The 15,087-nt window shown below is 34.5% G+C and overlaps 1 protein-coding gene across 3 annotated transcripts in view; it reads right to left on the bottom strand.

The window, feature by feature from the left end:
- LOC136037921 (semaphorin-1A-like) overlaps positions 1 to 15,087 on the bottom strand; it is a 233,001-nt gene that overhangs the window by 161,359 nt on the left and 56,555 nt on the right. For all 3 annotated transcript variants that reach the window (XM_065720778.1, XM_065720777.1, XM_065720776.1), the window contains exons 3-5: positions 14,402 to 14,498; positions 12,380 to 12,431; positions 3,164 to 3,334 (exon numbers count right to left, since the gene is read on the bottom strand). In XM_065720778.1, the coding sequence (XP_065576850.1) occupies positions 3,164 to 3,334; positions 12,380 to 12,431; positions 14,402 to 14,498 (320 nt within the window). The remainder of the gene's footprint in view (positions 1 to 3,163; positions 3,335 to 12,379; positions 12,432 to 14,401; positions 14,499 to 15,087) is intronic.

Genomic DNA, 15,087 nt, shown 5'->3' on the forward strand with positions numbered 1-15,087 from the left:
GAACTTCTATTAATTTGGAAGGACAATGAAGATTGTAAAGTTTCTCGTAAACAATAGTCTACAATAAAAAAAAATTGATAGTAAAAAAAATACAATTAAAAATTCTACTTTTTAAATATCAATTGCTCTTCTTAAGATAATCTTTTGGAAAGTTTCTTCACTTCAATTATTAATTCATAATAGAATTCTTTCTTTGCGTTAAGTTTGTATTGCAAAAGGGATTGGCTTCTCATGCATTTGCATGTCCATAATTAATTTTTCAGAAGTTAATAAGAATTAAAACCCCACAACGACAAAGTCTATATTGTCGTTAAGCAAGCGCTTGAATGTTTTGTTTTTAAAAGGCAATTTGACCAACTCATTATTCTTATGCAATGAAACAGAGGCAGTGGATTATCGGAATAATCCACATAATCTAGAGCAAAATCTTAGGGGGTCCAATGTGACACGGGCACCAATAAGCAAAATCTTGGGGGGGGGAATGTCACAAGGGTGTCAATAATTGACAAATCTATTTTAAAAAGAGTGAAAAACAGAAAAAAATAAGGAATGAGGAAATTTTTCCGGTAACAGGTACAAATCTGCCTTCTTCATTTCTAAGTCTTATTGACTAACAAGACTTTCAGAAGCTAATCCGACTAAGTTATTTTCTTCTTTTATTTTGCACGTGATTTCTTCAACGTCAGTATTTTACAATTTCTGAGGTCGTTAACAAGATATATGGGCCTTTGTTGTAAAATAGAAGTCCAAAAATAAAAATACATTGAATTAAAGGCATCCACAGGAAAGAGGGCCTAGGGGCCCGGGCCCCTTCCCAAAATGATAAATTTTCCAAATGTCTGGGTATTTCTTATCCAAATAATCCAACATATAATCTCTACGAAAAAAAAATCCTGCGCTTGTTCCTACATTGAATGTATGTTTCAGAATCAGTGTTTAATTTTCTACTAGACGGGCACTTTAATACTTGTGAGGTTGTTGGTTACAAATATTTGATTATTACCCCCCCATCCCCTCCAAAAAGAGTTATGTGAACGTTTCTATATTACGTGTATATTTCAGAAACGGTTTTGATTTTCTAAGAAGTGGGTACTTTATTACTTCTGAGGTTGTTGATTATAAATCTAGGATTTATATTCATTATTGACATCCCAAATCAAAATACATTAAGTAACCTACATATTTACGAAAAAAGGTATTAGATTTTCATCAACCATTGTATTCAAAAATTTATTTGCTTGCTGACTGCAACACTGAGGCTAAAAATAATAATAATAATAATAATAATAATAATAATAATAATAATAATAATAATATATTCCAGAAAAAGCCCGTGGGCCATAGGAAATTTACATAACAAAAAACAAACAACAAATTAACTAAAATAAATTAATACTATTTAAAGAAAACGCTCCCGATGTGCCGCTGCAATCCTGACAAATGTTGCTATCCTTTTAATACTCAGGAAATTTATCTCTTATTCTATCTACCATCCATATCTCATTCAATTTTTCTTTACCATACATCTCTCGCCTCCATTCATTCAATTCGACACAATATTGCAATAAATTATCAAAACATAGTAAGCACATTGTCCCCTAAAATACAAACCATTGATTGATAGCAAAGGTCGTTTCTGCACTTTTTCGAATTTTGAGAAAAACAAAATTGAAAAAAAAAACCTATTTTCGTGGAGCTGAAGGTATAATAGATAGAAAAAGAATTGAACACCAGTTTTAAAACCGCTAGTCTGGGAGAACTGTTGGTAGATTTTTGGTTCTGTTTTGTGTAATTTGTTAGGAACAAAAAACGGATGCGATATTTCTGTCCGTCTTTTTTGCTGCTGAAGTGTAATCCCGTATCGATCGAAATGCAGGGTAATTGAAATTTTTTTTTTTCTTCTTTTTTTTTCTTTTCCTTTTCTTTTCTTTTTTTTATTTTCTTCTCCTTTTTCGTATTGTTTTTATTTTTATGTGTATTGGGGTTGTAAGCCCAAACAAGCTTTGCTTCGGGCCATTTGCTTGTTTTGTTTATTTATATTAATAAACCCATCTTTCTCTCTCTCTCTAAGGTAGTTACGGCAAAAGTAAAGAACAGTAATTCGCTTCTTTTCCCACTGCGTTACGACAATTTGTCACCAATATTTCCTCTGGAATAGCCAAGGTTTATCTTAGCACCCTAACGCGGAGTTTCTACCTTTTTGCGCTACTTTGATAATTTAATCTAAACTTTTATTCAAAATGATCACAAGCCAACGAAAGAAAATTTGATTACATGGTTAAAACAATAAAGCAGGGTAACTGATTAGGCCTCTACTGATTGCTTCCCCCCCCCCTTCTCAGCTATTTTGGTGAGATGGGGGTCGCAGCTTTGTGCTGTGTACACACTATCAGCACCGCGGTCAATGGGCGGTCGTTTTCTTGACCGATGCAAGCAAAAATACGCCTCTTATTAATTAATTAATAATTATCAATTAATAAAATAATTAATACTCACATTTAGAGGAGACAAGAACCCTTAGATTGACTGCCCATCTGATGTTTTCAACACGAATAACAGGTTGGCGATCCAACAGCTTTGGGACTGCAAGACACTCAACCACTTATTTGGGGAAAGTACCCTTCCTTGCTGTAAGTTTAACCTCCACAGTTTAGCCAAAAAGTATTGTTGCAGGCATCTGTTGATTTGTTCAGCTCAGAGGCATCGAGCGAGATAACGAATTATACCACTGGAACGCTCTTAAAAATAGCGTTAAATAGTGTCCGTATCTCGATTTCGACTAGGGTGTCAGTTACGACCTTTTCGCTATCAACCAGCGAAATAGTGCATGAATTTTGATTTGCATTTTAGTGTTCCCATAAAGTGTTTAAACCAGTAGGTAACCAGTGTTTTTGAAAGTATTTCTTACTTAAAATGGAAACCGTCACAGTCATAATACAAAAAATGCCAATAAAATAACTCAAGAGTTTAGGAGTATCTCTTGGACATCTTTGGTAACTCGCCATTAGCCGTATGGTCCTTATGTTCGCAATATACTACCTTATACCTGGTCTAGTCATATATTAGCAACTGGATATGGTCTTGGTGTGAAATCTTCAAGAATAACCTCTAGCAAACAACAAAAAGCCTTAGCTTTCAACTAAAGGAGAAAATGATTGCTTACCTCGTCAGTGTAATAGCGGCATAAAGGATTATACGCATTCGTTCCACAGACTAACAGCCTATCGTCTTTCGTTTTAGCCAAAATGCGTATATAATTTTGGCAGTCGTCTTCTGATTTTCCTTTAATAGCGCAGATTTCTCGATGACTCGATATTGGCTGCCACAATATCCGCTAAAAGAGAAGAACCGAATAATACGGACCGAATTCTATAAGCTATGATGGAACCAAGTTACATCGATTATCATTAAACTGAATAAGCATTCTTAAGACAGTATCCAAGGCCGTATCCAGGGGGTTAGGGGGTTTTACCTCCCCCACAAAATGTTTGTCCGACTCGTAAAAACGTAACCAAGATGAATATAAACACGTTTTGGATGCGTTTTTTAAAGTTTTTTTTTGTAACCCCCCCCCAAAAAAAAATCCTTTTGTAACCCCCCCCCCGGAAAAATACTTTTTTACTCCCCCCTCCCCCCCAAAAAAAATATTGACACAACCCTGATAGTATCAACCAATTATGATCAGAGCAATTTGAGATTTAGGGTTTCAGTAAATGACAATTTATTCGGACGTACAAACCTACCAATTCTTTATTTTCTTTTTTTTGTCCTAATAAAGCATTTTGTACTTCCCCACATTTTTATTAAGTAGATAGTCTATCCTTAACCGTGGGTCCATGGAGCTTGCAGTAAAACAAGTTCCCACCAAACCTCTGAATTTCAGATGTCAAGTGAGGCGGAAAAGCCTGGTCCTAAGTACTACTCTTAATCAAGGTGCCTCTGGATGCAAACTGACTAATTCACATTTAGGAGAACAATAGATTGTTTTCGAAATATCTCAGATACACCTTTGGTTTTGGACACTACGATATATTATGGCTGGTATTATGGGCAACTGACTCAAACCCTTCAAAATAATATATTTTGGTTTTGGAATCAAGTTACTATTCGCAGTAGCAAGCTCCGTGACACAAAGGAAATTCTGGTAAGAAATTTCTATCTGATTGGTTCCCAGGGGAGTGCTAAGGTAGAAGAGAAAATTAGGTACCATCTTTCAAGACAAGGCAGTACATCTTGACGGGAAATTAGATTATACTACTCCATTTTGCCAAGAAAATAAGATCTAAAAGGGGGACTGTGAGCTCCAAACAGGTCCTTAATTCGGTGTAATTAATTAGGTCTCCTTAATCCGACACCAAGCGCTTTCAAAATCGTCCCTTCTGCCATTCAAATTATTAAGAAACATTCACTCGATAGAATTAATTAATTGAAACTACAGATCGTTCAAAATAGTATTTAAACCATGAAAGTTTTTATTGAAAATACAAAAAAAAAAAAATCGCAGTGCAGCAGCGGTCTTCAACAGGGTTGCCAAAAGGAATACAATCGTTTTTTTTCACATTAACCACACACACACAAAAAAAAAAAAAAAAAAAAGCCCAAATCTAGAACTGAAATAAGAAGACCCTTTTTAGGTAACATGAAATGGTAAATCTAGTGTTTGTTTTAAGTTTTGGCTTTATGTTGTCCTTCAGACCGTCACTGAGGATGGTCCAACAGAGGTCTCAACTCAAATATCTGTATTGTTCTCTTCTATATTTCACTGGCTGTAATTATACTCGTTTTCTCTTATTTACGTTTTTCTTCACCCTTTCTACTAACTTGAAGTGATGAAGGCTATCTGGAAATTTTATCCGATACCTTCGTGATTGGGTTGATAAGGGGGCAAGGTAGGCGCTGGAAGGGCCTGATCAACCTTCTAATACTTTCAGTCGATTGAAATTGTACTAAACTTTCTCTGTGTGTTTGAATGAACACAATCCACAGTTTCTATGGATTGCTTTTTTTTTTACCTCAAACACCTAAATTATACAAAAGGCTAAGTTTAAAGATCATCACAAGAGAAAACTTATGGTTGAATAGAAGATTACATCTTTCAAATTTTAAGTTAAATCCGATATTTTAGTGTTTAGAGCAAAGTAAAGTAAAGAAAGGAAAGAGCAAATTTAAATCTCGAAACCAGTAGAAATCAAATCATACAACAAATCAAACTTAAACGAACTTAAATTACTTCGAATGAATGAAAGAAACCTAAACGAACAGAAATAAAAAAAAAATCTTAAATTGGATAGAAACTACAACAATATAATAGCTGCCCCCCCCCACAAACAAGAGAGATGGCCACTTCCACTTTACTGAAAATAAGTTGTATTTGAAACAACTTTTTAAGATAACATAAAAAGGAAAAATAGTAATTAAATTTTCAGGCAAAAAGCAATACATTCGTGACAATCAATTTAGTTTTAGCGTTTTAAAACAAATCTCATTTCCATCACTGTTTCTTTCTTTAATTGCTGTTGTTTTCAAGAGTGTGTAAAATTTATAGCTAAATAAAACTTTTGAAACGTAAACTGGTAATATCTGAAGCGATTGTTCAGATTTCAAGTTTATGCTTGGGATGTCTACAGTACTATGGTAAAAGTCAACGTTCCAGACTGAGGCAAGATATTGACACGAGTTGATTATGACAAACACTCCTTAAGGGAGGACTAGAAAAACAGGAATCATCAAGAAGAGAGAGTTAGGTCTTATCTATAAGAAAAAAAGTCTGAAGTACCAGATGGTCTCCATCAAATTCAGCGATTCTTTTTTTCGAAAATAAAAAAAGGATACAACAATAGGATGTACCTCCAGACCACCCGAATCTCCAAACCATCTTTTAAAAGTATATATTTGCGTCCATGATTTAAAACGTGACAAACCACGAAAAATCGAGATTGATTAATTCCACCCTAAAAAAGAGGTTTCTCTTTCCATTTCAATTTACTTATGAACAGATTCCAAACGACATTACTTCCAAAAGTTCAAAAAAAATTGAACTTAAAACACTATCAATAGGTACCTTCAGTTTCCTAGTAACACTTCCTAAGCTTCTTCATGCCTTTAGCGTTCAATTTAACTTTTTACAGAGTTGTAAAAACGCATTCTAAGAACATCTCTAGTAATCAAAAGTTTCAAGCAGCGCCTGATTTCTCTTTTTATTTTTTTTATTTTTTAATTTGATAGCTAAGAAAGAGCTTACAATCTGCAACTTTCTCTTATTTTATTTCATAGAGAAAATGTACAACAGTATCTCAAAAAGGATTTAATAGAGTATTAATATAATCGTTAATTTAAATGATTCTTCTGCGTTGCATCAAAGATGGAGACTGTATGGAAGGGGGGACCTTTAAATCAGGATTGAAAATTTTTAAAATCAGAGCAAGAAAACGAAAAACTACCGGTACCCAAAACTATAGTTAGAAACGGAATTTCCAACATTTTAGTTTTATTGAAAATTCCGGACCCTTTGCCCCCCTAAAAATAAATTTAAAAAATATTTCCATCAGTTTAAATTTTCACTCTTCAACTCATTATTGATTGTATTGCTCTGTGTAGGCAATTGCGCAAGCGGTAACAGGCTATAATATTTTCAAGACAATTTTAGAGCATACATTTTTTAACACACTTTCTAATGAATTGCGGGAAATCCTTTATTTATTTATTTTTTTCATAAAAGCTGTATATGACCCTCTAGAAAAGAGTGCAATTTTAATCCGCAGTAAACATACAGCGTGTCCACATGGCTGTTCTTAAGCAGGGGTATAAGCACAGAAGCTTTGGGTCACCCTCCATGAGCCCAAATTTTTAGGAACGTTTATATTTTCACATATTTGTTTAAATTGATTGGAAGAATTTCGTTTTCACAGACCCCAAAAATCCCACACCTTAACAAGATCCTTCATGCGTACCTCCTTTCCTACGGCTATAAGTTACACGCATCCAGTATCCATAAGATTTATGCTGGATCCATAAAATCCGTCCTGGATTCATAAGTTCCAGCAATCATCTTCTTTTCTTCTTGATTTGTTATTTCGTTACACTGCTCTGCTTGAACAGCCGTGTGAGATAGTTCAAAGGATCTCTAACAGCCTTAATGCCGTCCCGTAGTTTATAGCTTAGCTCAAACTATTTTTAACAGTAAACCTTTACGAAATTAAATAAAAAAACAAGTTTTTTTAACTGAAAGTAAGGAGCAACATTAAAACTTAAAACGAACAGAAATTACTCCGTATATGAAAGGGGCTGTTCCTTCCTCAAAGCCCCACTCTTTGCGCTAAAGTTTGACTCTTTCTCTCAAATCTACTATTTAAAACAGTGAAAATTCTACAGTAGGGTTCTCTGATATGCTGAATGCGATGGTGTGATTTTCGTTAAAATTCTGTGACTTTTAGGGGGTGTTTCGCCCTACTTTCCAAAATAAGGCAAATTTTTTCCGGCTCTTAACTTTTGATAGGTAAGACTAAATTTGATTACAAGTAAGACTAAATTTTAAATCAGCATAAAAATCCGATTCTTTTGATGTATCTATTAGTATCAAAATTCCATTTTTTAAGTTTCGTTTACTATTGAGCCGGATCGCTCCTTACTACAGTTCCTTACCACGAACTGTTTGACTACATATTTTGTAACATAGGGAAGAACTCGTCAATTTTTACGCATAGTTAGGGGCAGGGACACACGCAGCCATAGAAAGCTGAAGTCCCTCCAGAGATAAGTAGTGTATAATGCTTGTTTCAAAAGTTGCAGAACTTAAATTGTACTATTCAATACCAAATTAAACGAAAACGAACCAAGTTGGGTATTTTTTGTATTTGCTGTCAGTGGCTATTCATAATTTTCATTCATTTTTAACGAACAAATAAACATTTATATGGGGATAAGTCTACTTATTAGACATTTGACAACAGATACAATAGTATCAGTTATCAGCCAGCCATCCTAGCTCGTCCTGGCCGAATGGGTTGGTGCACTGGATTCGGGATCCCTTGTCTGAGAGGACGCGGGTTCGAGTCCCAGTGTACCCCATTTTTCAGTTTGGGACGGGGGTCAGTGGCGTGACTCTGTAAGCTTAGCCAGAGTCGACCCAGCGCTAAATGGGTACCTGGAGAAATCTGGGGAAGGTAAACAGGAAGGGTGTGCGAAAGCACAGGATGGCTGGCCCCCAACCCCCCATTGCACTTCCTGGCTGAAGGGCCAAGAAACGGAGATAAGCACCACCGGTACCGACTGTAAAGTCTAATGCCGTATCCTTTACCTTTTTTTTTATTCCGAAGCCAGCAAAAGCAAAAGTAATAGCCAGGCATTTCGACCACATATACAGCGATTGTCGTCGGCAGATGTACTAAAGCACTAAAATTAAAGCATTAAATATCCAGACTTTTATCTGTTATCACTGTCTAATAAATGGACTTATCCCCATTGGAACAAAAAAATTGTCATTATAGAAAGGCAGCGCGATCTTGGAAAAAAATCCTAATTTTAGGCATTACGCCTAAAATCATTCATTTCCTAGTTTCATGATAAACTTAACATAGCTTGGAAAGGGAAGTGAGAGGCTCCCAGATATCAAAGAGTTCGTGGTAACGAACTGTAGTAAAGAGCGACCCGGCTCAATAGTAACCAAAACTCTAAAAAATGGAATTTTGATACCAATAGCTACATAAAAGAATCGCATTTTAATGCTGATTTTAAATATATAAGCTTCATCAAGTTTAGTCTTACCCATCAAAAGAGGCTACTTCCTCATCAACGCCCCACTCTTTACGCTAAAGTTTTTTACTGTTTTAGAAAGTAAATTTGAGAGAAAGAGTCAACTTTAGCGTATAGAGCGGGGCGTTGATGAGGAAGCAGTCCCTTTCATGTACGAAGTAATTTCTGTTCGTTTTAAGTTTTAATGTCGCTCTTACTTTCAGTTAAAAAACTTGTTTTTTTTATTTAATTAGCCTTCTAAAGCCAGATTGTCTGAGTTTTAGCAACCCAGGATGGAATTATGGTTGCATCCACAATTAGTAAGAACTGCATAAATTTTCTGACAGAGGGCAACGTCAAGAGCATCCTCTTAACAATCTTCACGTAAAAACTACGACGGGGCGGAAATCTTCAAACTGCATAGTAAACGCAAAAGTTTACTTTGCACTTAAATTATGCTTCACAGGCACTTTAAAGTAGCGGCTTTCATATTTAACGCATGACAAGTTACATTACATCATCACAGCCAATTCATTTTAAGCACCCCAAATAAGGAATCGAATGAAACATAATATACATGTCCATATCAAAAAGAAATTGATTTTCCAGCCTGACAGAAGAATCATTGTGTACGGTTTTGTTGACTATGTTGAAGATCTAATCAGTAATTGTAGAAATTTGGAATGTGACCTAAACCTGATATCTTAGGAAATTTATCCGAGAAGACAGCTTATCAAAAGTATCAATTTGACAAAATGACTTTTAAATGCATTATCGAGACAAAGTCAGAAGTTGCATTAATGCTTATCAGCAAAACCATAGGTAAAAACAATTAAATTTAAAACTATCTGAATTTAAGTCAATTTTGGTTCAGAACTAACGAGGAAACTAATTAAGCCGTTCAGAAGACAAACGGGCATTTTTTTTTTTTTTTAAAGTCTACAATTTATCAGTTATTTCTCGATTCCACTGAGGAATGGAGGTATCGCTCGGTACCAAGTATTCATCACATGGCAGGCTTGAACAATTAAGATTCTCGCTGTCGCATATTCATTTTATGACAAGTTTCAAAATTACTATTAAACGAAGGCTTAAACCGTAATAGTTGCTAAATTGCTGAAATTGCTTAGCTGCTGGAGAGGTTGCAAAGCTTATTTTGACTTTAGGCTAGACATTACTACGCCAAATATATTTAGGGAGAGGATTTTGGGGTAGATGTAAGTAACTAAATGAAATTCCGCCACTTTAAGTTAATGAAATTTCCCATCTTTATGATAGAGCCCCTGATAGAATTGAGCCGCAGACTTTTACTGTAGCCATTAAGGGTTTACCGCCATTAACAAATGGGATTTTGAGTGCCAACTAATGCGAGTTAAAAGTAATTTTTCACGTTCTTCAGAATTTATGCTTAGGTAATACCCGCTAAAAGCTTCTAGGAAAAGCACTGACGAAGTTGATTATAGAAGGCTTACTTTGTTGAGTCGATATTTTGATACAACGTTATAGTGTTTGCTGGAACTTCAAAACAACGGTGACTCACTCAGATAGCATAGTATGAAATTCCAAATTCACTACAGAGAGCATAACACTCCTAAGCCACAGTATGACACATTGGCGTCATTTCAAGAAACTTCGAGGGGACATTTTTTTTTAATCTAGGAGGATAGAATTGTCATTTTTTTCAGTTTCCTTAATACAAATACCGAAAGAAGTCATTTTTCAATGAAAATTTACCAACAAAAGGTATTTTTTACAATCTAAGGAAGGAAAGAAAACCCTATGGGACACACCCCCCTACCCACCAAAGCTACTGGTATGACATGAAACACAACCAAGTCCCAAAAACGTAAAATATTTGTTCAATTCAACTTTTGTAAAAAAAAAAAATAATAATAATGTTGCAACTACCTGAAGCAGCGAAATGTTAACAAAAAAATAACTTTAAGGTACTAGAGGCTTAGGCAGGCGTCGCATTTTATCATGCGTTTTAAGAACCTACACCTGCGAACAATCAGCTGGGTTTTTTACATAAAGATGGCGCATTTTTGGCTAACTATTTTAAATTTATAAAACATGAACATCCTATGAAGACAGTTTTCTTATGAAAGCAATTAAGCAGCATATCAAGTGAGTTGGTAAGTAACTTCGCAAATGTTACATTGAAAATATTCCAAAATACTGAGAAAATAAATGAAACATTAAAATTAAGCACAAAATAATCTATAAAGATAGCAAAATAATCTTTAATCTATAAAGATATCCTGGTTCAAAAGCTGACATACTTTCGCTCATGCTGATTAGACATTTTACCTGGAAAAACGCCAAGTCTTTCCAGCTCTTAAATTTGGACCGTTATGTTTATGTAATCAAAGATGATTAATTATTAGCACCCATAAGTAGAAGCTAACCTCTGAGCTTGTTGGAATTGGTATTCTTTTTTTTTGCGTTCAAGCTGCAATTGCAATTATTGAATCGCGTTCTAGAGCACTTATTGAAACTTATTTCAATCAATTATTTGCTTTCTGTACCAGAGCTCAATAAGATGCAATTCGTCTTTTAAAATATAGAAAACTGTGAATATTTATCTATTAGCATAAGGAAACAAGATTTTTGGTTAGTTACAAAGGTTTTATAGGTTTCCAAGTTTTTTTTTGCTTTTTTTGCGTTCCAGCGGCAGTTACAATTATTGAATCGTGTTCTAGAGCACTTATTGAAACTTATTTCAATTTGCTTACCATACACCAGAGCTCAATAAGCTGCAACCCGTCCTTTAAAATATAAGTTTTGACGTTCAAACTGCACCCAATAAAGCGCAATATTTACACTTCAACTGATTATTGTAATTAGTTGCAATGATCTTTGCTTAATGCGGGGTAAGCTTTAACCGTGGGATCCCAGAGAAAGAAAATCCACATCTATAGATACCAGGCTTTACCAGTTATGAGAAACAATCAGTTCTGATTGTGCCGTTGGATTCAACGTGGCATGATCATTAGACATGATTGTGAAAATTGAAACTGAACCCCTTTAAGACATTAAATTCTAGGCGATGATAAACAATCCATATTTTTTCTGCATTTTACTTAATTTTGGTTTATACACGATCATCGTTGAACTTAAAAATAACTTATAATTATCTCGTTTCTAAGCATGGCTTAAAGAAAGTAGCTGTGTAACGTTAAAGCGAAAAAATTTACACTATTACATTAATCATTGTTCCAAGCATGCTATAAATTATTTTTTTATTTATTTGCGAGTTTCAACTACGGGTCCCACTCGCAATGCTACCGACGGAAATTTCAATTTGCCACTCACCATAAAGGGCATAATTATAAGAAGCTAATTATACTACTTCAAATAAATAGTTAAATGCTCCTTTTTTGGTTCCCTCGCCGTCGAAATGAATACTAAAACTATATACTGTTCCAACAGATTCTAAAATCTAATTAAATATGTTTTGTAATTACAATTACCAACCCACATTTCTTTAAAAGGACCCAATATCCGTAAAAAGCTGTCGTATCTGATTCATACATAACCAACTTTGGCGGTGTACCTCAAGGCACTGTATATGATTTATGGATATTTTTATTTCTAATTACAACCATGAGTCAGGCAAAGCAATAAACGGTGATAAAAAGATACCTACCTTGTCTTCATTCTCGATTAAATCCGGAAGACTAATGTTGTACACTATGTTCCTGAAAAAAGGTCCGGCATTAATCACTGCCACACCTCTGGCTTCATTTCTAAAAGCGAACTAATTATCAGCAAATTATCTTGATTATTAGACCTACCACAAATGACCTTTTCCAATTACCCAAAGAATTCTTAAAACAAATTATATATGGTGAAATGTAAATCCTGATTCGATCAATTTATTATACCTATCTTCTCCTTAAACATTAGGTACAGATAAAAACAAAGAACCGTTCTAAACGCAGTGCTATAGACAAAAGCACGTCAATGATTTCTATTTGAACTGTTAGATAACCGGAAGCACTTTCAAAATTCAAAAAGCATTCCTTTTTTGATTTACGATTACTATTCTAGGAACAAAATAAGCCAATACTTGAAGTACTTCTCCAATTGTTAATAGCTTGTACCAAATTAGGAATAAGTGCTAAAAATAGATAAATTACATGGAATACCTAAAAAAATGGTAACAATCTTGGGGGGGAATTTAAATGGTAATCTTTTCCGCATTTTTATCACTAAATCTAAAACAAAATTTTTATGATATTTCTGTATGTTCTTGGACTAGTTAAGGTTTATATTCCCTCTGCAAGTTTTGGTATGCTTTTGCTCTGCTCTCCAATGGTTTTAATATATCAACTAAAAATAAGAATTCCGCTATCATTTCAGAACTGAGATTCAGTTCTATCCATATACCAAATTAAATTTTTGAATTTATCGTGCGGAGTTTTTAGATTAAAAATGCGATGAAAATTTGATGAAAATCGCTGAAAACGGTCATTTTCCCTATTTTTTAAGCAAGTTTAGATTATTCTTTAAGAAAAAGTCGAAAAAGTTCCAATAATATGAGCATCTTGTCCTTTTGGTACAAGTTACACCTGCAAGGTTGTCGCAAAATCGTAAAAGCTAATATTCGGTCTGCTATTCTGAGCCAAAAACTAGGAGGGCAGGGAAGGCAATTGCCGTCTTAGATAGACTAATTTTTTTTGTATTATCACTAAAAGAGTTTTTTTTAAATGCCCCCCCCCCTTGATACTGAAAATAGCCTATTTTTTGTATATTCATAAACAAAAAGCTGAAGAAAATCTTTTACCCCAATATTATCATGAGTTTGCAGGAAAGGGAGGGACAATTACCGTCCTAGACGGACAAAAAAAAATACTGTTTTTGTGTTCTCACGAAAAGACAAACAACAGAAAAACAGAAAATCTTCCCACTAGATATTGAAAATAGCCTACTTTTTTGTATCTTCACAAAAGAAAATCGAAAAAAACCTTTCTCCCAATACTATCGTGAATTGGTGGCAACCCTGTCTCTATTTTATTCCTGAGAATACACAAGGTGGCAAAGGACTAGCAACATAACTATAGCCTAACTTTCATAAAGTTAATTTGATGTGCTCAACTACAATTTAAAACATTCGATAAAATAAAGGAATATTTTTTATTATTGAGACAATATTCTGAAGCTATGACCATCAAATCAATTCTTTCCAAAAGTTTTATTGAATGGTAAATAAAATAGAAGTAACAGAAGACCAAAAATATATCCAAAATCATGTGGAATTTCTCAACAGGACACAGAAAACAAACAAAATTTATTCATCCCTTTAAACCTTTTTCTTTTCACTTTTTTTGTTTTTTTTGCGGAGTCGATTGACTTAAGATAATCAATTAGAACGATTAGATTCCTTCAAAACGATAGATAAAAATTAGTCATAGTCATTTCTTATTCCAGCCTTTTTTCCATCTTGTGTGGTATTCATCCAGAACAGCCTCCCCCGCCTGCCAACTTACCCTAACATAACCAACGCACCTTCAAACGAAGCCCCAGGTTCCTCTTCTTCAGCCAGTCACTGGCCAATTTCGAAAGATATTGTGAGGATTATCCATTCTAAGTGTCAATGTAACAAGATTTGGCTTTCAAAGAGATCTAGTAGAAAGGAAAAAAAAGAGAAAAGTTCTCGATAAATTACCTCGCTCCGACCAAAATTGAATCGCCATCAGCTTCCAATAGTTTGAAAAAGTCGGGATGGGAACGGTTCCCAAGAAACCTGGCCACTTCATTCTCTTCTGCAAAAGGAAAAAAAAGTATTAGTAATGGTTATAACTGAACCAATTATTGCCCCTATAATTGAGATTCCATTTCAAATGCGCTCCAATCTTGAATAAAATTACATAACCATGTTCAACATGTTTGAGAACCCTAGAGCTAAGTTTTAAAACCCTACTAACAAAAGTACGAAATCTTGCATTTTTTCGAGATGGACGGTTATCGAGGCAAGAGATGATCGTTTTATACCAGTTGTCCGGGAATACCAGAAAAGGGCTAATTTAAAATGATATAAAAAGTTATAGTGCCCTATTTAAGTGACAAAAAGAACCCACCATAGCAAACTAGTGGTTTCCGTCTTTTTGGGGTCCAAAACAGCATTTATTTATCTTTTTTTAGAAGAAAGACGAATTCTATCGTTTGAAGATACTGAAATAGTCAATCAGTTTCGAACTATGAAAAAGGCATTCACATAACATCCGATTTTCCAAGGTCATACGGCCGCAGGGTACAATCGTCCCTAAACATATAATAAGCTCATACAAAATGTAATAGCCCCATAAAAAAGAAAATATTGCAGGCCATATAATACAGTACTGCTAACAGTTC

This window comes from Artemia franciscana, chromosome 17 (genome assembly GCF_032884065.1).
Source record: "Artemia franciscana chromosome 17, ASM3288406v1, whole genome shotgun sequence".
NCBI lineage: Eukaryota > Metazoa > Arthropoda > Branchiopoda > Anostraca > Artemiidae > Artemia > Artemia franciscana.